The 23700-nt window shown below is 46.2% G+C and overlaps 1 protein-coding gene across 1 annotated transcript in view; it reads right to left on the bottom strand.

The window, feature by feature from the left end:
* Positions 1–1782: 1782 nt before the first annotated feature.
* The window catches only part of PPP1CB (protein phosphatase 1 catalytic subunit beta), a 50406-nt gene continuing 28488 nt past the window's right edge, over positions 1783–23700 (bottom strand). The window contains exons 2-8 of the mRNA XM_018555610.1: positions 22143–22274; positions 18465–18695; positions 15985–16089; positions 11699–11770; positions 6163–6314; positions 3208–3342; positions 1783–2109 (exon numbers count right to left, since the gene is read on the bottom strand). Coding sequence (XP_018411112.1) covers positions 2005–2109; positions 3208–3342; positions 6163–6314; positions 11699–11770; positions 15985–16089; positions 18465–18695; positions 22143–22274 — 932 coding nt within the window. The 3' untranslated portion in view covers positions 1783–2004. The remainder of the gene's footprint in view (positions 2110–3207; positions 3343–6162; positions 6315–11698; positions 11771–15984; positions 16090–18464; positions 18696–22142; positions 22275–23700) is intronic.

Raw genomic sequence — 23700 nt, 5'->3', positions numbered from 1 at the left:
TCCTGCTTTCCACCTCCCTCATCAACTCCTCCCATGCTCGCATCCAGGACTTCGAGAGTCTCCCATTCTTTGGAACTCCTTACCCCCAACCTGTTAGTCTTTCTCCCACTCTGACTGCCTTTCGGCAATCCCTTAAGACTCATCTCTTCAGGGAAGCCTATCCCACCTCTAACTAACCTCTCAACCATCACATTCTCAAACAATTCATCCCCACACAGCTCCCTCCTCATGTACCACTTCCCCCTCCCCCCCTCTGATTGTAATCTCTCAGGAGCAGGGCCTTCCTTACCATCTTGTCTTGAATTGTAATTATGTCTTCCCTTTATTGTAAAGCGCTGCGCAAACCGTTGGCGCTATATAAATCCTGTATAATAATAATAACCATAGTAAACTCTGCCGATACATACCCCCAGTCATCCCTCTCATCCATACAAAACCGCCTTTGCTTGTCTAAGCCCAACTAATAAAAGCGAGCACGGGAACGATAAACACCGAGCACGCTCAAGATAAAGGCCAATCACATTTCGTGTTTTTTCTAATGACATTTTATTGAATTAACGGAAAGGAAAAAAAAAAAGAAAAAACAAACAAAACAAAGAAAAAAGATATTGAAAGCATTTAGTAGATTGCTTGTAAAGAATACAATTCATTGTTAATAGTGTGACTGCTGCTTGTAAATGGGTTAATGTGCACCTGTCCGCCTCACGGCCGCGGCAGCAATGTTGCGGGCAGACCCAACATTCAGCCCATTGTTTCAGTAAGAAGCAGCGACTTTACCGTGGCTTCTATTTACCATGTAAAGCGTCTGTGCCCACAAAAACTTGCTACCAGCCCAACAGGCTCGTATAACCCCTGGTCAGGGAGTCGTGGCTAGCAGCAAGTTTGCAAATCACTTCTAAACCCAATTTCCCAGAGTCTGACTGCAACGTGACTCCAGGAGAGAGAGAGAGAGTCAGAAGTGGACATGAGCCGTAGAATTAAAAACAGGCGTTTTATGTGCAAACAAACAGTTCGTCAATACATGCTGTAATATACCGGACCTGAAAACGGGTAAAAGGGGTGGAGGCGAAGGTTTGACTGTCAACTACAGTGATGCTTAGGGACAGAATGTCAGTTAAAAACAAAAAAAGTGAAGCAAGAACACGTTCTGGACATTACAGGGGGAAGAGAAGACGCTGCGATTATCAGTTCATTCTTCCGATGTCAGCCTGTACGTTTCCAAAAGCAAGCTGTACGCAAACCATATGTACCAAGAACCTTTAATGTCAAAAGCAGGTAGAACCTCCGAAAAAGTGGTTGCTTGTCTAAGTGAGACTGGAAGAGGAGAGAGAAAAACTAGGGGCGGGACAAAAAACAAAAAAAAAAGCTAAGTGTGGAAAGTCAAAAATACCACAGAACACACAACAGGTGAATTTTTTTTCTTTTAAAAAGGAGAAGTCAGACATTACAACTAACACTAGAAAAAAATATGATAAAAGCAGTGAGGCTTTAGAGACAAATGGTAAAGACTAACCCCTTCAATGCCAGAGCGCTAGGGAGCCACACCCCCAGCGCCAGAATGTACATTAACGAATATCGCATTGTAAATTTGGTTTGCTGCACAGGTTTTTGGCCTGGCACTGAAAGGGTTAACGTGACGCATATGCCGTAGCGGGGGCGATAATCCGACACTGCTTTCGACCCTAGCCGGATTTCGGAACAGGCTTGCAGGTTCCTTTTTTGGGGAATTGACCGTGGTATTATGAAGGAGGACTCTGCAATGCTGTCGCGGGAGATGGCCCATTATTTCTAGCTGCGCATACTAGACTTGTATTGGGGGAGGGGAGTGAAGCAGATTAAAACTTTCTGGAATCTTTGACCTGTCTCGTGTAAGGTAAACGCGCGTGACATTTTTAAGGAGGGTCAGAATGGCTAGGTGATGTTAAACAGTGCACACGTTTAATATAAGGTGGAGTCTTGTTTTGATGGGGATCAGGGTGTCGTGTCTTCGGGAGGATATGATCTTCACCTCTTCTTCGGTGGGTTCGCTGTCCGAGGGGGCGTCACTGGGCGGCCGGAGTTCAGCCCGCCGTACTGGTACTTTGCTTTCTTTTCCGATGGCTTCAAGATCTATGGGGAGGAGGAAAATATGCAGCACATTAATGGAGGCCATAATCCTAAAACATGAAATACCTATGGGAAGTAATGAGCATTAAAGCATCACTGAACTTCAAAACACTTTTCCTGTCTGTCACCAAACATGCCGGTATCATCTCACTATATTGCTGGAGGACTCTGCTCCTTCCTCTAAGGCTGGGTTCACACCTAGGCGTATCGAATATGCGCGTATGGTGTCGCTCGATTCGCTGTAAAACCGGACAAACGTGCGTTTCCGAGGGCTACCTGGCTGTATCCCAATGGAAACGCGCAACTTTTTTTGTAGCGCGTTCATACGGCCTGTAATACGCCTAGGTGTGAACCATACCCATAGGAAATGGGATTTCGGTGTTTGAGCGTTTTGCAGAGCATAGGAACGCGCTACAAAAACGCCCAGGTGTGAACCGGGCCTAACTCTCCTGCAATACTCTGTTCTGCTAGAAAACTCTGCTCCATTACCTCTCCTGAAATACTCTGCATTGTTAAACTCTGCTCCTTAGGGCTAGTTCACACCAGCCCCAGTGCGCTCCAGCCCGATTCGGCACTGCAACATGCCAGAACCGGCTCACTGCGTTCTGGGGCGTGGTGGCGCATTGAAGTCAATGCCTGCTTTCCAGTGCGGACAGAAATAAAATAGTGCATGTAGCATTTTGTTTCTGACAGTCATTGATGCGTTCCACCGCGGGCAATTACGTGTTGCCTTCAATGCACCGCCAGCCCCCTCCCGCCCCATAACGCAGTGAGCCGGTTCTGGCAAGTTCCAGCGCCAAATGGGGCCGTAACGCACTGGGGCTGGTGTGAACTAGCCCTTACTCTTGAACCCTCCGAGGCTTCCACAATAATCTGAGAACTCCCATTCCCAGATCTCACACTAGCAAATTCAATCAAAATAGATGAAAGGTTGGGTGACATTTCACAAGGTGAAGCTTTGCCACTCGCCATTCTTTCCAATCACTGTTGTCAGTGCAGAATTAAAAGCTGCGCTGCTGCTCCCTACACCTGGGGAAAGCACGCGATCGGTAGTTTTCATGTACAGGAAGGAGGAAGGACAGTTTTAAATGTCTGACTTACCTGGAAGGAGCACATCAAGGTTTCATCCACACTCATCATGCCTCCGGCATTATCAAATTCCCCGCAGTAGTTCGGAGCAGAAAACAGGGTGACCAGCTGCCGCTTGGCAAAGAATTCATAACCATCTTCTACTACCTGGCAAGGGGACAAAACAGACAATGTCATCGTTCCAGTGAGCATGTAGAAACTTCACAGACACAGGGATGGAACATTCAGGCAATGCTAGTAACAGTACAGACATCACAACAGTTCAAATTTGAAGGCAATAAAAAAAAAAAAAAAGTGCAAATTAATGTAGGAAAATGCAAACAACATTTTAGGAAGGTAAATTCCATTATGGACCAGAGATGCGACAGAAGGAGCCTTATTCAAATGACAAGTCTTTAGGACGCTCTCTGATCTTTTCCCCTACTCCCAATGTTTCTTGCCAGTAAACCCCTTGAAGGCGGGCGCTGAAGTGACTGCGGATGGCACCGCTCAGATCAATGAAGAAACGGGACGTCACCACCACACCAGAAAAATGTGTCCAAGCAAAAATGTCTTATTGACAGTCACAAAAGGATGGCAACGTTTTGGGGCTGTGCAGGGTCCCTTCATCAGTATCCATATACCTTGCCGCACTCCTTACCGGATAACCCAAAACCCGTAAAGACTGCAGATGGCACTGCTCCCGGTAAAACTTAAATGCAGAGGTCACCGGGACGAAAATTCCATATCTGTGCAAATTTTTTTGATAGAGGTCACTCAAACAAGCGCTTTCAGGCCCACGTAGAGTCCCCTTCATGACGACATTTCGGAGCCTGATGAAGGGGACCCTACGTGGCCCCAAAAGCGCTAGTTGTTTGAGTGACATCAATAAAGTGGATTTGCACCGATCAGGAATTTTTGTGCTGCTGGCATCTGTATTTGGGTCCCTTCATCAGGCTCCATATGTTTTGCTTGGACACATTTTTGTGGAGTAATGGGATGATCCACCGGCAACTTGCACAATATAGTTCTACCATCCCAGAACAAGTCTGATGCATTTGCCTCCTACAATTACACACCAGTAAGGGGGGTGAAATCAGTCAGGGGACAGAAATGGGTCCGAGTATCTCTCCCACTTTACTTGAATTGTGAAGAATGGTGGTGATGAGTTTGGTTCATCAAAGAGAAGGTTCTTTGTACAAGTTGGAGTTTGTTTCTGTACTCTCTGGTATAGATTAAACTAGCGAGTTCACAGGGACACTTTGTACCATTGCTCCCCAACAATTCCAAGGCCGGGATAAACCGTCCACTAATAAAACATGGTATAATTTAGAGCAATGGTTCTCAACCTGTGTAACCTCAGGACCCACATTTTGTCCTTGGACATTAAGTCGTGACCCAAGTCGTACCGCACTGGAAGGCACGGCATTGTGGTACCATGCCTTCTGGTGCGGGCGATCGAACTGTGGGTGTGAGGTGCGTTTGGGGTGCCATTCAAATTAATGGCAATGCAACACACCTTCCACACCAATGTGCACGATAGTAGGTGCGAACGATAGGTGCGATTGCGTGGTAAAGTGCGTTAATCGCACAGGACTGTGTGATTAACGCACTGTACTAGTTTGAACGGTCCCTCAAAAACACCGACAGACACACACAACCACAGACATAATTTCACACACTCAATCATTCTGACACACACATTCACATTCCAAAAATGTTTTTTTATAAGATCCTCCCAGTCTCCCTATTTTACAAGAACTGGTGTCCAGTGTGTGCTGTGTGCGGAGCCCCATCCATATGTACATTGCTTGTACAGCTCCCTTGCGTGCGCTGAAGTGGTGCCAGGAGCCAGAATGTGACGTCACTCCGGTCCAGGCTCCTCTACAGGGCACGCAAGGGAGCTGTAAGCAATGCACGTATGGATGGAGCTCCCTCGTGGCCATATCCCCAGCCCACCCCACCTCCAAGCTGAGACTCGCCACCGGGCAGCATATTTTGAATGGCTGCTTGGTTTGAGAACCAACAGTGCTGCGCTAGGGGGAGGCTGAGAAGCCTCTCGCCTAGAAAAGTGGAAAGCATGTGGTGACCCACTGAACACAGGGTCGCGACCCACCAGTTGAGAACCAAGGATTTAGAGGACAGTCTGTCCAAAACAAATATTTCAGCTTGCTGAACGATCCACTGGCCTCTTATATCTCTTAGGAACTGGAGGGGTGATATTTTCTCCCCAACAGTTTTTGGCTGCCTCCAGCCACCCTGAAAGCTTAGTCCACCTCTCCTAAAAATAGGTGCATCTCCTCTGCTGGGCTACAGAACACCCTCGTCTCTCCACAACAAGGGAGGGGGGTTCTTTCTGTAGTGCAGCGGAGAACTCTGGCAAGGCTGACAATGCTGGTTGGGATTTTAGTACAGCAGAAGTATTGTGTTGTCCATTCACTACAGGAGGTTATAAGCTCTTTAAAATGTCCATAATTTATTCCAAAGGGATAAATTATGGCAATGTGCATGTATTTTCAGGAGATGTACCGCACATACATACACACACACACACACCTTAGAAATCTAGCAGGGATGGTGGAAGTTCCTCATAATGGTTGCAGCAGGTTTGTAGGCCAAGGAACTAAGAGCAGAGATCTTACTTACTTCATTATTCCAGCTATTCCTATAGCGCTAACAACTTACGCAGCACTTTAGAGGAAGCCCACACAAGCACAGGGAGAACATGCAAACTCCTTGCAGATCGTGACCTGTCTGGGATTTGAACCGAGGACCCCAGTGCTGCAAGGCAGAAGTGCTGCCCACATGAAGACATTTTCTGGTGATTTAACTCTCCATCTACCAAAAAATGAATTAGGTTTGGGAGGACTGACCCTTTAAGAGGTATTTTATGTGGGATTAAAGCAGTCACACACGTTAAAGTATTGGCTATTCAGAACGCCAAGCTTTGAAGTTCTGCAACTTAAGGCAAAGCAGCAGTGAACCTACCTGATGAGCTCGACAAATCAGATCCAGGTCGTGTCGATTCAAGAATTTGCTGACTACGTCTGCCCCAAAGGTAAAGGAGACACCACGGTCATTCTCCCCCCAGCCTTGTACATCTTTATCGGGGTCCGACCACAACAAGTCACATAGTAATCCTAAAAAGGTACAAAAAGACAAACAATGGCAGCAAATCAGTAAAACCACAACAGTTATAGGAGGCACAGAAAGCTCATCTGAAGAAGGAAAACAAAAAACCCATCAACATTATGCCCATATTGAAGGTACAAACATGAAACAAGATCACGTGTGTGCAATTATTATTTCTTTTTAAAACGTGGACTTTGTCTTTAAATGTATATCTAGGCACACACACAAATCAGATTTCTGCATCTTCCCCGTGGTCTCCAATGGGTCACCATCACACTCTGATGTGGAATGGGAGAGTCAGACGGCTCCTGGACGGGAGAGTTTGAATCGGAGACTTGAGCATCTGAAGCTTCTCATGTGGAACAAACACTCTGGCTTGATCTGTGTGACCAGGACCAGACCTACATGAGTCTACCTGCTTCAGGATTCAAATGTCTGGACGACCAATTTCACGTCGTCTGAAAAAGCATACTCCGGCTGGACAACAGGAGGTTGCTGAAGTAGCCCACAATGGGAATGCCACGTGAAAGCAACAGGGCCAGCTGCTTGAGATGTGGCCGAAGGGCAGAGTCACAAACTGGCAGTGCAGAGGCCCCACAACAAAGCATAGACGTCGCCGATACACTGGAAATATGTCCACAGAAGCTAAAAAGTCTAGATCACAGATTTGATAGATTTCTTGTGGAATTTTTGGACTCTAATCAAGGCATTGAGCGCTTTCAAATCTAGAATGGGGCAAATGCCTTCTTAGGGCTAGGGAAAAGTAACAAGGTTGGGAGGTAAACCACTGAAAGAGTTCTGCTACACGAACTATGTGCCAATGAAACCTTGACCCAGAAGACCTGAGAGGGCTCCATGGATATCTGCTGATCTGTGCTGTGTCACAGGAAGGGTGGAGATAAGAAAACAAGGAGGCGGCAGGGAGCGAAAACTCCACTTTGTAGCCCTGAGATATGACCTACCGCATCCAAGATTCAAGCTGTGAAAGTGTCAGCGAAGGTTAACATGTAAGTCGATGGAGAGATCCTCCGCACTCCCCACAGCAGTCCCGGCCAGATAAGAAAAAAGTGGTGCTCGCAGTGATGAATTACCACAGATGGCGCCGTGCAAACACAGGAAAGTCAGGAAATCACCAGCACCAGTAGTAAAGATAAATATGTCCCTTTTATTGGACACAAAGCGTCACAGACATCCAAATAAACCGAATAAACCAGGGTCCCTTCCTCAAGAAAGATGTGACCTTTCTGCCTTGAGGAAGGGAACCTGCGCGGCCCCGAAACGTCGGTTTAGGATGTCTGACGCTTTCTCTCCAATAAAAAAGGGACATATTTATCTTTACTACTGAGTGCTGGTGATTTCCTGACTTTCCATCGAAGGTTAACAGACGCCCCCCCACCACACACACACACTTTGGAAAGTGGGGGCACATCTTCATGCACTGGAAGTCTTGTCAGGATTTAGCAGACCAAGTGCCAACCTTGCAGATGGACATGGAGCCAAGCTGGGAGAAGCCCCTTCAAGCTTGGCTCCATGTCCATGTGCAAGGTTGGCCCGATGTAGAGGGAGTGGGGAAACAAGAGGGATAGGAGGGAAAAGACTGCATTCTGTTCCTTCCGTTGAGGAAGACGGGTGCTTTTGCCACAAGTAGCATTTTTGAGGATGTTTTCAAGTGCTGGTTGGAAGAGACACTGTCCCTCAAAGGCCACGTGGACCAAACGCTTTTTTACACAAGGATTTTACAGACGCGCACGTTAGCCAAAGTGCCCTATGACTATAAACCAACAGCAAACGCATCAGAGAAATGAGCTGGGCGGCTTCTAGAAAACTATCACAGTTGAAATTTAATGCTACAGCCACCTGCTTGATGCGTTCTATAAGCAAAAGGGGTCAATCCTGGCAGTGGTTAGAGCTCTGCAGGCATTTTGATGAGTCAGACATGAACTGAAAGTAAGGTCACAGCCAGGAACTGATGAGGTGCAAGGCCCGCCAGGTCTACAAAGGGCTACCAACTGCTTATGGGTTTGGTCCCTAAAGACACCAGGTCAGCAAGGGGTTAATTTGAGAGCAATAGCATCAGACTGACTAATCAGGGGGAAGGCTCATCAGTTAAGTACTGAAGAAGTGACTCAGAATCATACAGTCTCTGCAGCTGATTGCTCGGAAGGCTAATCTGATAGATAAAGAAGCTACAGGAGCGGATGTGGGAGCATGCCTGTGTCAGTCACCTGTGTGCGCAGGTTCTCTTTAATAAAACTGGAGGTGAAGCAAACAAAGCATAGTAATCCAAATTATTTATCCTCCTCCGAATACAAAAAGCTGAAATTGGATTGGCTGCTATGAGTACTGCACTCTCCAAGAGAACAAGTTCACTATTCCATTGCACCCCATCACTTTGCTGCCGTCTCCTCCACAGAACTCTGCTGACCTCTCTCAGCATGTCAGACGCAAAAGGAACTGACTGTTCCCAACTAAACAAAGAGGACAGTGGCCTGCAGCAGATCACAGAGCCCCCAGATTCAGTACAAGAGGCAGATGTTGCAGCAGAACCGCTGCTGGGCAGCAATCCAGAGAATTATTTATAGTGAAGCTGAAACCAGCTGGGACATGTATGCATCAATGTTCCCGTGTAGTATGCATCAATGTTCCCGTGTAATATAAATCAGTTTAAGAGGGGCCCAAACATACTGCAGTCAGGTAGGACAAATTCATGGACGACTCAGCAGCCAGCAGGAAAACACTAAGGCCCCGTTCACAGCAAGGCAGTTCGGACGCGTGGATTTGTCCGCATCGAACCGCCGACTTGAACGATCCCATATATGCCTATGGAGACCATTGATGCAATCACGCGACTCAGCGTGATCCAAACCATCTGCCGCCCGAAATGCTCCTGGAGCTTTTTTCAGCGGGTTTCCCTTCAAATCTATAGGAGTCCGCGCTGATCAGCAGGTTTCCCTTCAAATCTATAGGAGACAGCGCTGATCAGTGCGTTTTTAATTGCTTTTCAGCACTGAAACACAAAGGCCCAAAACCGCCTTTTTAAAAAAAACAGAAACCGCAATGAAACGCATTTGCCCTGGTGTGAATGGGGCCAAAGAGCCAGCAGGCAGTTGGAACAGTAGGGGTGCTAGACACAAATACAAAAGCACAGCCCAGGGATGGCCCCTGCGGGCCCCAGGGGGGTGGTGCAGTGTCCTTTAGATCTGATGCAATATTTTTTTTCAACGGATGCTAACAGAAGGCCACTGAAAAACGAATGGGAGTCAATGGGACTAGTTCACATTGCTCCGTTGCATTACACTGCACCGGAAATAGAACATGCGCTACTTTTTTTTAAGCACAATGTAACGCAACAGATCCCATTGAAACTCATTCATTTTTCTGTGCTCTTCCGTTAGCATCTGTTGGCAGCTGAGCGCATAGGAAGGAAATCAGAAAGTACAATTGCAAGTCAGCAGGCCCTCCCTTGACTCGCTTTCCTCTCTATTTTAGTGTGAATGGGCCATCAGTGATTGTGGAGAAAAGGATTTTAGGGTCCTTCATTGGAGGAAATAGTGGAGTTCTTGACCACTAGGATGTCACAAAGCAGTGAGCTACCAAGAGGTGAGCAACGTCTACCAGCAGGAGCCACCTCTGTTCTTGTGCCTAGCATCCTATTCCTGCAAGTTGAGACGTTCCAACTCTATTGTGGTCTTCAGTGAACAGAAGAGAAAACTGGATGATCTGAACTCTTAGGCAGATGTAACAGAAAATAAAAAAAAGTAGAATATTTTGCAGTCCTGCAAACTGCACAGAATACTAGGACGACCTCCACCAGTCTTTAGAATTCTGCCGGTACCAAATCCCAGAGATGTAACTGCGGAACATCTGCAGAACACAATCTTAGAGAGGAACTGCTGCACTCCTTACCGGAGCCCCTATGTACAAAGGTGGGTGCTGCACTCCTTACCGGAGCCCCTATGTACAAAGGTGGGTGCTGCACTCCTTACCGGAGCCCCTATGTACAAAGGTGGGTGCTGCACTCCTTACCGGAGCCCCTATGTACAAAGGTGGGTGCTGCACTCCTTACCGGAATCCCCATGTACAAAGGAGGGTGCTGTAGTAACCACGGATGGCGTTGCGTATCTTCAGATATATAGAAAACGTTCCCAGCACACCCATGACTCGTGACAACAATCCATAAAGAGGTCTGCATCATTATAGAAGGTGGATTGCCGACACTAGTCATAGGTGTGCTGGGAACGTTTTCTATACATCTGCAGGACAAGGCACATTTTCCTCTCCTCAGGGAAGATGAACGATCCAAGGTAGCCCGCTGTTCACATCGATATTACAACGTCTTCCAGGTTGATGCAAAAACAAAAAAAAGCAATATGCAAAGTACGGTAACCGCGGCCAATCAACCGTTTGACGAGTGAAATCAGCTTGCAATGAAAGTTTCAGTATTCAGCAGATCCATAGTGTTCTTGGTATCACCCCCCCCCACTCCCCGAGAGGTAAAACACAGGCTTGCCACAGTCTCAAGGGTACGTTTGCTCCTAGATGGCCAACCAGCATCTGACAGCTATGTACTAACCACGTTTTGAGGATGTCAGCAGGAAGACAGGCAGCCCGCAGAGACGGGTACACACAACGCACAGCGGAGGGTTTGTACTCGCTGGCCGGGGCTGAGAGCGGTCTGGATTTCTGGCACGCAGCAGCGGAATTTGGCTGCAGATGCTGGAGGACGTGTCCATGTCAAACAGTAAATATCTCTCCACATGGCTCAGATCAGGAGTGAGAGGCTTATCGCAGAGCACAGCAATCCAACCTTTATAGCGCTGAATAGTTCACAGATATTTCCGTGCTTTTATCTCTTTTGTGAGCAGAGGTCACTGAAACCCGAGTGTCCACAGGAAGTCTAGCGGCACCAGTATGTGTATGGTGACTTGACAATATTGCAAGGACATATAAAAAACTTATATTTGGCACATATTTATATTAAGAAGAAAAAAAAAAGAAGCAGATTATAGACCCCTCCTCAAAAAAATAAATACTGTAATTGTATCTGACAATTACTGTATTAAACAAAGTGAGAGTGAATAAAGCCTGCAGCCTGTATGTGATCACTATGTAATGGCTGACAGTCATCTTATCACAGCGATTGCTGTGGGAGTTGCCAAATGTTTGTATGGATGGGAGCTGTGAGTGACAGCCTGGTGTAATGATTTCCTGCTACACACAGTGTTGGCTGCTGCCTAGCAATGTGGACAACGACACATTAAAATGTACAGATTATGGGCAGGAAGGGGTTAATGATAAATGACAGAAGTACTCCAGCTGAGGGGTGGACAGCAAAGAGTGTCTCCAGAGGAGCGGTGAACAAGACATCCATCCTCCGGCGCAAAGTATTTACCTGTGTCAGGGACATCTGTGGGCCTCATGATTCTGCGGATCTGTTCCATGGACTGCAGATCAGGAGAAAGTCCTGGCAACAAATAAATAAAACATTAGAATACATATTTTCCAAGAAAGACAAAATGATATATTAAATATCTTCTCATGAAATCCGTTTGTTTACATGTCGGTATTTTTTAACCAGGAAAACAATGAAGTGGCCGTAACCGGTATTTCTGTGATCGGAGGCGTCATTGGTGCTCCTATCATGTGATGCATTCTAGCAGCGGCATCTCCCCATTATTGTCCCCGCTTCTCGAGGTGCATTCTAAAATTATCAATTCTGGGTGCAGACGCCCCAATAATGGCGATTTAAAAAAAATAAATAAGGATTTTGCACATTTTTGGAATATTTATTTTTCTAAAGGCAGTTTTTAACATTTTGGATAAGGCTGAGAAGCTCGGATAGGATTTGTATTCCTGTGTCCCCACCGGGCACCCTTCTATATGTCCTGGTGAAGTCTGGGCTTGGTGTGAACCCTGTTCACCTCAGTTCACCCGAGCCGGCTCAAAGCTTATTCAGCTGCATAGAGGAGCATTCCCAGCGGCGCGGCTATAAGTCACAAAGGGGAGAGGAACTTCCGCAGCACAACCGCCACCACTGAATAGGACGGGATGGGGGGGGGGGGGCAGTTTTGAGCTTGCATGGGTAAGCTGGGCTCACACAAAGCCCAGGCTCAACACTAGTGACTACTGTCACAAGGAATGAAAGATCCATAGTTTGGAGTTGACACGTCTCAGCAATAAGGGAAAAGGAGGAGGGGGTTTAATCTTCCAATAAGTGACAATTTCCTTTTGATAAGATTTCAGCTCACTTCCTGCTGCATTTATAGACAGGAAGTGAATATTGCCAGAAGGGCAAAAAATTATCCACTTAAAAAAAAACAAAACAATTTTAAACAAGGACCAAATTGTGCACATGAAAAGCACCATCTCCCCCCCATCATTAACAGTTTTATGCCAAACTCTGGCCTCCCCTTCACTCTTGCACAGTTGTACCGGCTCCTCTCCTGGACTGGAATGTCTTCCTCTGATATCACTGCACACTGGGAGCTTCTCATAATGTGCATTAGACGTGGCAGCAAGTCAGAAAGAGCCGAACTCATTTCCTGGCTGGGATATGTCCAGCATCATCTAGTTCTTTCCTCCCCAGCCCTCCTACCAGCCATAATCTCCATGCATTGCGCAGAGACCCGGCAATGATGTCACTGGGTCTATAGAAGATATGTACTGAAAACGGAAAGGTTTTAGTAAAGAATTTAATTGGCATATTTGAAGGATTCGGCTTTAGACTTTCACACATTATGTAACTCAATCCCGCCATATCTGTGCCTGTAGCTCCGAATCTCCCCAAACACAACCATGGCAGGTCAGTGATACAGCAACACAACATGGCAGTAACTTTGCTCTGTGACCGTCGCCTCATGGGCAGTAACCCCCTTGCAGTGCAGCCGGCACAGGCGCTCTCAGCCGAATCCCAATGTTTACACGCTTCTTTAGAAGATCAATTCAAAGTCTTTCCTACAAATCCCTATGAATGGCGGCACACCGGTGAATGTCTAATTGGCGGTTATTTAGTGGATGAATGTGCTCGCTCAGAGAGCCCGGCCGGCCACATTCCTGGTGATAGTATAAAGTGCTTCTCTGGCAGCTTGGCGCTCACAGGAAGGTCATCACTTACACAGGGTGAGGAACTTACATGCATCACGCTCTGTGATTACAGAGCTATTTATAAAGCTCTCCGAGGTGTGCCAAGCCCAATTTATGCCAGTAAGTGCATGCCAGGCCCATTTTCATGGCATGTGCTTGCTACAAATTGAAGCGTTGGCCTGTGTGCCCTACAGATTTATGTCATCTATAGGAAAATCGTGCAGTTCATGGAGCATAAATGATTTGTCAGATGTGCTCATTTCCGGTGCCGATACATATGATTTGGATCCATGCTTACACTGCAATGAGCTGAACGAGCATGTAGGAAAGGGCTTATGCAGATTTTACTGCCAGCATGCCAATTTAAAGTCATTTACTCACTTTTAAACCCAGGATGAGGATGGCAGCCCCTGGGCCCATGGCATTAAAAGAACTCCCCTGATTTTAAAAGAATCTCCTCTAATGCAGCCCTCATCCCTCCCGAACAAGAATAAGCTTGGGCTTGGTTTGATATGAGGTATCCCAAGCCTGTGCAAAGCTTTCGGTGTGCTTGTGCGCACCAAGCCCATGCGTGTCACTACTCCTGAACTAACCTGCATGAATATCTCACCACCCCGCATCCTTTTACCCAAATAGCAGGGCAAGTCCTGTACTATGATTTCACCGTGGAAAGAAACCTTCTGTGCTGGCTGCACTTACACATTGGGGGGAATTGATCAAAACTGGAGCAGCTGTGCATGGCAACCAATCGGCTTATCGCTTTCACTTTGAAAGCTTACCTGAACAAACTGAAGAGAGAAACTGATTGGTTGCCATGTCCAACCGCTCCAGCTTCCGTCTGCTCCAGTTTTGATCAATTCCTCCTATTGAGTTCCAAGTAAGAGAAGCAACTTCAGCACCCAAGTATAGCTTCATACAAGTCTATGAGGGCTCAGTGCTCAAGCGGGGGCTGTTGCTATGAATATTTCTGCCACATGACGCATTAAAACTGAACAGGACATGGTTCTGCTGAGTAAAAACCTGTGGCAGAGCCCTTCTATCCACCGAGGCCCCTCCAAGGCGCTGAACACGAGAGTAAGAATCTTGTGTGCCCGGCATGCATCATACAGCATCATAGCGACTTCAATACTTTCCATATGAGCCTTAAGGAAAATACGGCTCTGGATTTCTGTGTTGACGCTTCCTCACCCACTCGAGACAATCCCTTTTGGCTAGTAGTTGTCATGGAGGTGTGAGAGATCGGGCAAGCACCAACAACTCCAGGAAGTGAGGTATCTGAGATGTGCCGATCCCAACCGCCTGGAAATCAGGAAGACTGAAAGCTTCATCATACCTAGCTGGTCTTACTCCTTTAAGGGGCCATAACCATTACAATCATCTTTCTGAATTGATCGTTTTGTTCCTTGTGAACTTTAACACTCTGAAAAATCACACTGCACGTCTATTTTATTACAGAACTCCTCCGCGGCGTACAGATGCCCTATGACAGAATTATTGAAATATTTGTGGGTCGCATTTCAAAAGCTGTCAGCAAACTGTTTATACAGGAGATTCATAAAGAGTATCTTTGCGTGTTTAAAGCAGGGAATCGCTGCGTCATTGTTAGGAAAGCCGCAGTAAAACTACATCAAGTACACGGAGTACAAGTGTGTAAATTGGGAACCGGTTTGACATGGTTTTCATACTGTAATAATAAAGACAGTCACAGTAAATGGAATGAGTCAACATGCATTCTACATAGTACAAATTCTACCCAAAAAAAACCAAATACAAACTATAAAGAGGTCATTGTATATCACAAATACAACAAAAGCTTACAAGAACGCCTCACTCTCAGACATTCAACTTCTATTACATTTAAGCTGGCCGAACACTTTGCACATTTGGGGCAGTTCTTGATGGACCGGCCAAATTCGCACAGTGGGTGTCGCTGACGGCACCTGTTCGGCCTGCGTCCCTCGATCAGCTTATCGAAGGAGCCAGTTGGAAAGCAGGCAGCCAATCAGCTGCCGGCCCGGGTAGAATACAAAGAAGACAGCAGGAGATTCTCTAATCAAAGTTCATAAGCTTTGATGGGGGAATCTGTTAAAAGGGAACTATGGGGTAAGTGTTTTTCCCCATAGTTCTAAGGGTCACGGGAGGACATAAATTAACATTCTCCCGTGACCAAAGCTCAGTATATCGCGGGCTACAGCTCGCGGCATACTGACACCGCCGCAGCCAGGATGGATCCCAACATTACTGTCGTGATCCGCCCAGCTGCATGAATGACGGCGGGCTCTGCCTATCTAGAGGCAGAGCAAGCTGTACCCGCCCTCTCCCCCGGTCAGCAGGATCGGAGCGGGAATGGGGGAATCCCTGCGGGGAGCCGTGAGTGACAGTCACCGCTCTCTGCAGGAAGACGATTGAGAAGTGAGCGAGCGACGGTATGTGTTCTCTCACTTCCCGACCAGTTTCGTTGTCACACATCGGCTCGGGCTATGAGGATGAGCGATTTCTCACCTCATAGTTCTCCTTTAATATTTTCTTTGTTCGGCCCGCAGGACCCCGGGCAACCTAAAAAGATCTGTTTTTATTTCCATGACACGCCCCTACCTCCATGGCAACAGAAGATCTTCTCATCCACGATGGCGGCAATCGGCAGGCAGTTGAAGCAGTCGGTGAAGGTCTTCCACAGCTTTATATTAAACCTCCGTTTGCCTAGGAAAAGAAAAGACCGTTGTTTCATTCTGAAGATGAAACAAAAAACAGAAATTCTGAAATTTAACAAAAGGGAAGTCAGTTTTGTGGTGTCATTATTGGCACCGAACAATATAACAAGACAAGTTCTTTGCGGTGTTGCACTAGCCGTGCCAAATTATGGTAAAAGTGTTGGGAGTCAGTTTGCAGAAACTCTAATGTGTGCACCAAAATAAATGAAGCAACTGCGCCAATGTTCTAATTTAAGAACAGTTCTTATATACACCTTTACCAGAGTGGTGAAATTATTGTGAGGGGGTCAAAAATGGAGCAGACAAAACTTGGATCAGCTGTGCAAGGCAACCAATCAGCTTCTCTCCAGTTTGGGCACCTTTAACTTTTCAGTTAAAGGTGCCCATACACCTTACGATAATAGGACGAAACTTTTCGTCCGATAATCGAACCGTCGTACGACGGCCCCATCTTGCCCCGATTATTGCAAGGTTCAATCAGTGGTAGTTTAAAAAAACACCTGGACGAATTGCGGTAATCGACCGCACGTATTTTCGTTTGCGCATGAGCGGTGTTGATCGTACGTCTTTTGACGTACGGAAACGCCAACTATGCGAAAATCGAACGATCGACTGAAGTTTTCGAACATGCAGTAAAGGCAAAATTCGTATGATTGTACAGTTCTGGCGGTTGAACACTCCCCCATGCACCTTACGAAAAGTCGATCGCGTACGATAACCGTAAGGTGTATGGGCACCTTACGATTTGAAAATGAAAGAGAAGCTGATTGGTTGTCATGTCCAGCTGCTCCAGATTTTGATAAATTCCCTGTGTGTGTGCGCATTCACACCATCTGCACTGGAACTGTGATGGCCATTTTCAGCGCAGCCCCAAATAAAGACAAGGCAATTTGCCTCGTCATGGATGGTGCCAATTCACACGAATGCGGCAATGTGCACTAAAAATAAAGTAAGGCATGCCTTACTTTTTTCCGCGCAGAGGGATGTGATGCAGTACAACCGCCTCGCACCACGCTGTGCACGTAGAACGGAATGAAATGTCACTTGTGACATTTTAATTAAGTTCTAACAAAAAAGGAAAAAAAAAAATACAAAAAACAGTGCAATGAGCTGGGATTAACAATTCAGCACTGCCGGGGCACCGCACACTTAGTGCAGCATCTGGTGTTAATGGGCCCTAAAGGCAATGACCAGCACTGCAGCAAGGTGACGGCTGTGCAAGTAAGGCCAGCAATGCAGGAAGGAGAGGGATTTAGGTTGGTACCAACAGAAGATTACCTCAGATATGCATCAAAATGTTGGCACAAGCCCGGAAGGTGTTCAAATCTGTTGCACCAGCACCATGCAATAGATTAAGGAACAGGCCAGCACTACATTTATTAATTTGTTGCAGGAAGCGCTAATTAAGCAAACATAGAATTGGGCACGTGTGATAGTCTTTGGAAAGACCCTGGATTGGGCTCAATTCACAAAGCTTTACACAAGTCAGGGCACTCTATACTCAGCTACCTGACAGCTTCCAATCTCATTGAGCCCAACAGAAAAGAACTATTGATTTTTTTAAAAGAAGGATTCTTATCGTGATGTGTTTTGTGAATTGATCCTAAAGCCTGGTATGGAAATGTTCTGGAGGCGACCAGACATCCCTAACTTGGAAACGGGCAGTCTAATCTACATGTGTCAAACTCAAGGCCCAGGGGCCGAATCCAGCCCACCAAGCCATTTCCTAGACTTCTACTTTCAGATCTAGGTATTAAGTTATTACTAAAACCAGTGATAATCGAATGCAGAGGCAATTATGCTAAAGATTAGATACAGTTATATAGTCTTACAGGCCCTTTGAGGGCAACCATAATGTTGATGCGGCCCACGATTGAATTGAGTTTGACACCCCTGGTCTAATTCATCAGACCCGGTAATGCAGTCATACAAAATACAAACGTTTGATATTTCACAAAACATTGAGCAGGACATCACCCTCAAGATGCAATACAACCCCCATCATTTTCCCCATTAGATGCCAACCTTTAATGAGCCTTTATTGGGGGGCCCGGATAGCTCATCTTCGCCATTAGAATGACAACTATAGCAAACATGAGCCTCAAATCTATTACTTAAACCCCAACTCCAATAAAGGAAATGTGACTACTTGCCCTTTTGAACTTTAACATCCAAGAACAGTAGAATAGGACAATTTCCAGGACCCAGGTAACTAACAGCCTAAACTATTTGCACAGATTTATTTGTGCCTTTATAAAAAGTTATTAGAGGATCCCGTTCCCAGACTTGTGAAAAGTGGTCACTCGTCCCTGGATAGGAGATATCAGCCCCTGAATTCCCTTTCTCCACCCCTGAGGAACTCACATTCATCGTAGAAGCCATAGATCCGGTTGATGCTCGCGCACTCGTGGTTTCCTCGAAGCAGGAAGAAGTTCTCGGGATATTTGATTTTATATGCCAGAAGCAGACAGATGGTCTCCAGTGATTGCTTCCCTCTGTCCACATAATCTCCCAGGAAAAGGTAATTGGCTTCTGGCGGGAAGCCCCCATATTCAAACAACCGGAGTAAGTCTGTGTACTGCCCATGGATGTCACCTGCAAATCACAAATACAACATCATTACATTAAAAAAAAAAGCAACACAATATTCAGCAATATTTAAGAAGAAATAGGAATAATACAGTCTTGACTTGTTCACTAAATGTGAAGCCTTGTATGCATCAATAAAATCAATTCCGGACTTGGGCCCCATTCCTGCTTACAGATGCAAATTCCTCCACGAGACACATGTGATCTGCCACTGTCGATGCAATGACCGCTGTCACAGCTGTCTGCATGGAAACTGCACATATGCCGATTACCTGCGGAAGACCACACCTGGACAAACATCCCACAGGTAATTAGAGGAATTTTATGAAACTCATACCAACGCACAACCCCTAAATGACACAACTGCTGCAAGCAATGACCAGAATAGCTTCAGAAGGGTTTAGTTCACGGTGACCTATGAAGCTTACACTCTAAACGCTGGCAGCTATAGAGAGGCTTAAAGTCTACAGATTGAGTGACCGACTTGTTATAAGTGGCGACATGTAACCTAAGGTAGCCATTTCGGAAACACCACTATAATCTATAAATATCTGACCTATGCTACAAAGGCAGCCAAAGCCTGCAACTGACACTTCTCTGGGAGGACTGTCCACGCAGAATACCTTCGTCATGAACGTCTCTAGTGGAGCATCTGTACTGATTTATTGCTGGTGTGTGAGAAACATTATGGTCATTGTGGGGCTTCTGCTGCTAAACAAGGGAATAAAAGCAGAAGAGCCCCTGTTCTACTTTACCTCTCCACTCATTGACATGCAGACAATGTAAACACTGGACAAGATGAGAAAGCGGGGCAACTGGAAAAAAGATTCCAAAGCCATCAGGACACATGGATTACTTTAAGATGATGAAGTCCAGATCTCAGTGTCAGCTACAACATGCTCCCCATTCCTGCCGCCACCAGACACACACCTTCCCCTTCCTGCTTGTGAGATTTAATATGTGGGCCGCCTCTGCTTGCTTCTGAAAATGCCTTGGAGTCACCGAGTAGTAACAGGTTAGAGATGAGGTATGTTACCTTTCGTTTGCTATACATGCCTGTTCTGGCTTGTGACAATATTATTGAAGCCATCACAGGCAGCTCGGTATGCTGAACAGGAAACACATTACAGTCATAATGCAACCCGCCATAGTTTCTTTAAATGTACTATTTTTCCTATTTATACTTCCACCTCTCCTGAGACCCCAGTGACTTAGACCGGGCCTCCCAGTTACCTCCTGGGAAGGCAATGCCACCAGGTCTCTACAGGGAGCTCTTATACACCATCAGTGAGATCTCACAAAAGGAAAAAAAATGAAAATAATAAAAAGTACTATTTCCAGAGATCCCTCAAGGTTTTCCGGTTATAGTTCATTTTTTTTATTCTGCACAGAGGACATGAGCCAGATTACAAGAACATGCCATCCACTGATGAATCATTTTGGATATGGTGGTGCAGGCTTTTGGGCATGGTGTGGGCAGAGAAATGGCTTTGTGCAAACAAAGATAAATGACATCAGCATCCACAGGAATATCAATGCATCTCCCATAGGCATTTAATACATTTTTGAGGTTTCAAAAAAGATTTACGCTTCAAATAAACACCAACATGGTTTTTAACATTCTCTATTCATACATACAACAGATCACAGCCATATTGCTGACTCCCAACTTTTTTAAAATGGCCTTTCTACTTTACAGGAGGTATACACAGACTGCAACAACACTGACCATCAATCTGATATAATAGCTTCAATACAGGTATTCCTCACTTAACGACCGAGTTCCGTTCCTACGACCAGGTCGTTAAACGGATTGGTCGTTAAGTGAGGAACACTATACAGTACTGTACTGCATTAGGACAGTACTGTATAGCGTTGCCGATGTACAGTACCGAACAGTGTACTGTACATCCGGCAATGGAAATACTTACCGAGACCTGCAGTGAAGATCGGGGGATGTCACTTCCGCCGGCGACCCGTCGCACTGACGCTGACGCGCAAGGTCGGAGGTCGATCGGCGGTCCGTCGTAAGTGCGAGTGGTCGCAAAACAGGTTAAGTCGGTAAGTGAGGAACATCTGTACATCCTAATCAAATGACAGTGAACAAGCAGGCAGTTTTTATTCGATACATTAAAGCTACTGGATGAGTATGACAACCAGGCAGCTAGCATTTTCAGGAGAGGTTTGATGCGTTCATACATCTTTTAGCATTAGATTTCTTTAGACTGGCCTTAGGCCTGGTTCAGACCTGGGCAATCCAGGGACCCCCGTCCCAGGACCATGCACAGCGGTTGCCACGCAGCCCCATTGATTTCAAAGGGGTTATATCTGCGTGGCAAGCTCTGAGAAAAAAGTTATATCTGCCTGCCGTGACTAGGGTGCCATTAGAAAAGAATGCCACCACGATCAGCAGTGGTGTGCGATTCCGTTATGTCCGGATGTCTGTGCAGTTTTAAGCACGATTGCCGCACGCTCACGGATCACCTAAGTGAACACAGCCTCACAACTACATGCATGGTAAAATCATAACGTGCAATAACGCCCGTGCGTTGACAAAAAAAGTTGCAGCCTATTCAAAATGAGTTTCCTTCATCGCTGTTCCAGCACCCGTCGTTGTAGGTCCCTACTTGAAGCCTCACCACGGGTCCTCTTCATCCTGTGCATGTGCACAATGGCCCCCACACATTCATACAGGGAAAGCCATACTCTGCAGGACCGCTGGAGGCTGCCATAAGTAAATGCTTTCAGAAAAAAAAAAAAAAAGGTTGTGCGGATCAATGTAGGGCCACACAGTGAAGATACTAGAACAAAGACTAAAAGGCAACTACTGGCCAGGTGGGCTGCATGACTAAAAAGCTAAATGCCTTTTAAAAGTTAAACTTTTTGACTCTTTCCCTGTACCTACGCCAACCCAAATTCCCTCCTCCACAGATGCATAAATACCTCGATCCGACGGGAGGTCTTATCCACACCTGCTCATTACAGCCCCATAGACTTCTATGGGACATGGGCCTCAGGATACAGCCCCACAGAATTATATATGGCATTAATGCACAGGCACAACCAGAAAAGTGAAGACTTGCATCGCTGGAACAGCAGAACTGCGGCCATCACATTGAGGTACGTATGCACCTTTAGGGAGAGGGGGAATTAGGTTATGTCAAGGTAAAAGGGGCAAAAAAGGATAAATGCGCTTTGTTTTAAATCACACTTATCTTTTAAAGGAAACATTGCACCACAAGGTATAGTTTTATGAATGGCTGGGCATTTTTCTTTTTATAGAGAAGGGAAAGAGTTAAAACCCTATTGGGTTATTTATTTGCCATCCGCGTGACATTGGAGAGAGATTTGCCTTTAAATCCAGTCCCGCAAATGCAACAGGAAGTTGAAGGAAATTTACATACACTTTAGAGAGGGCGCAGCATGAAAAAGCAAAAGTCCGCAGTAACTTACCACAAATCTTCAGTGGGGCTTCCAGCTCCAACAGTATGGGCTGACTGAGGAAGATCTCACGAGATTTTATACACAGGCCTCGTACTTCTGCCTCCGTCATCTGGACAATCTTTCCAGGGCGACATCCTCGCACTGCAAAAACAAAAACCATTGGATTGGTTTACAGGATACAAAATAATAAATGCTGAAATGATTCAGGTCAACAAAACATTTTACTTTGGATTAGCGATCAACGACCACCGCTTCAGGAGCCACATTTGGATCTCCACTCTGGTGCTGCTCACTATACCGGTTACAGAATTTGTAGAATTCACGGACTTAACACTTGCCCAAAAGCGATGTTTTAGGTTTGCATGCTTGCTGATAACGAAGTCACCCCCATTCTGCTGCTGCGCACTGTATTGAAGGTATGCAGGGGGGTGCCAGGACATCAAAGCGGGAACAGCCATGAATCAGGGTCCACTGGGGCATTTAACATCTTTTAGGGGCTGCTACCCAACGGTTATCTCCACTTTGCTGTCTAAAGGATTATTAAACCCTCAGCGGTTTTTGCATATATCTACTGCTAGCAAGCAGTAGATATTACCTGCGTCTTTGCTGCGCGCTCCCGTCCAAACATCTTAAGCCCCGTTCACATTGAGCGATATCGCGCTCCAATGCATTTCAATGGGGCAAAGGGTCCTGCTGTCGTGGGTCGTGTGTCGCTACAGCAGGACCCTTTTTGGAGCGGATTTAGCCGCGATTCAAGCTTGCTCAATGCAAGCTTGAACGTGATATCGCGCGGCAAATCTCGCGCAATATGCATATCGCGCAGTAGGAACGGGGCCTTAAATCGCTCAATGTGAACGGGGCTTAAGAGTCTCGGGTGGCCACAAAGGATCTTGGGGCGGGCGCATGTGCAGTTCAGATTTTTGGCCGGGAAACAAGGAGACGCACAAGCTAAGTCTATGGATCAGCGTGCACCCCCACAGACTCCGTGGGACAGTAAGTACCAGCTAGCACAGAGGAGTCAGCGCTGGATCGGAGGGACAGCTGAAAACTACAAGAAAAGAAGATGCTCGGATCAAGAGGCATCATTTAAGGTAAGTCCTTACACCAGCATTTGGGGGGGGGTGTTATCCTGTAATGGAGGTGGAAAGTGAAAGGTTTGCTTTAACCAGTTATTGCAGAGCAGCTACTAACAGCCAAGTAGTAGTTAAATCAGGACTGGGTGAATACAGGCAGAGGAGGTGGTGTGCCATCCTCTCCTGAGATGAATCTCCTCTCCGCATGAACGGCTCTCAGAGCGGCCAGCAACCTATTTTTAGATACTGATTTTTTCATAAGAACAGAAAGGTTTGGCAGCCACCCAGCTCCCGGGGACTCTCCTGCAGATCAAATAGCGGAGATGTGGAAGGAGCAGCCCAATGGAGCACATCACAGGCATTAAAAACAATTCATGCCAGGCGATGCCATTCCATGCACCCCATGTGCCAGCGGGAGTAAAAAGGGAGAGGCACACGCTCACCCTGTGCAATAAAAAATTAACTCCCCTCTCCAGGATCATGTTAACCTTCCT

The sequence above is a fragment of the Nanorana parkeri genome, unplaced genomic scaffold (assembly GCF_000935625.1).
Source record: "Nanorana parkeri isolate BGI_ZX_2015 unplaced genomic scaffold, ASM93562v1 scaffold204, whole genome shotgun sequence".
Classification (NCBI taxonomy): Eukaryota; Metazoa; Chordata; class Amphibia; order Anura; family Dicroglossidae; genus Nanorana; species Nanorana parkeri.
This window is presented reverse-complemented; position numbering and strand designations above follow the sequence as displayed.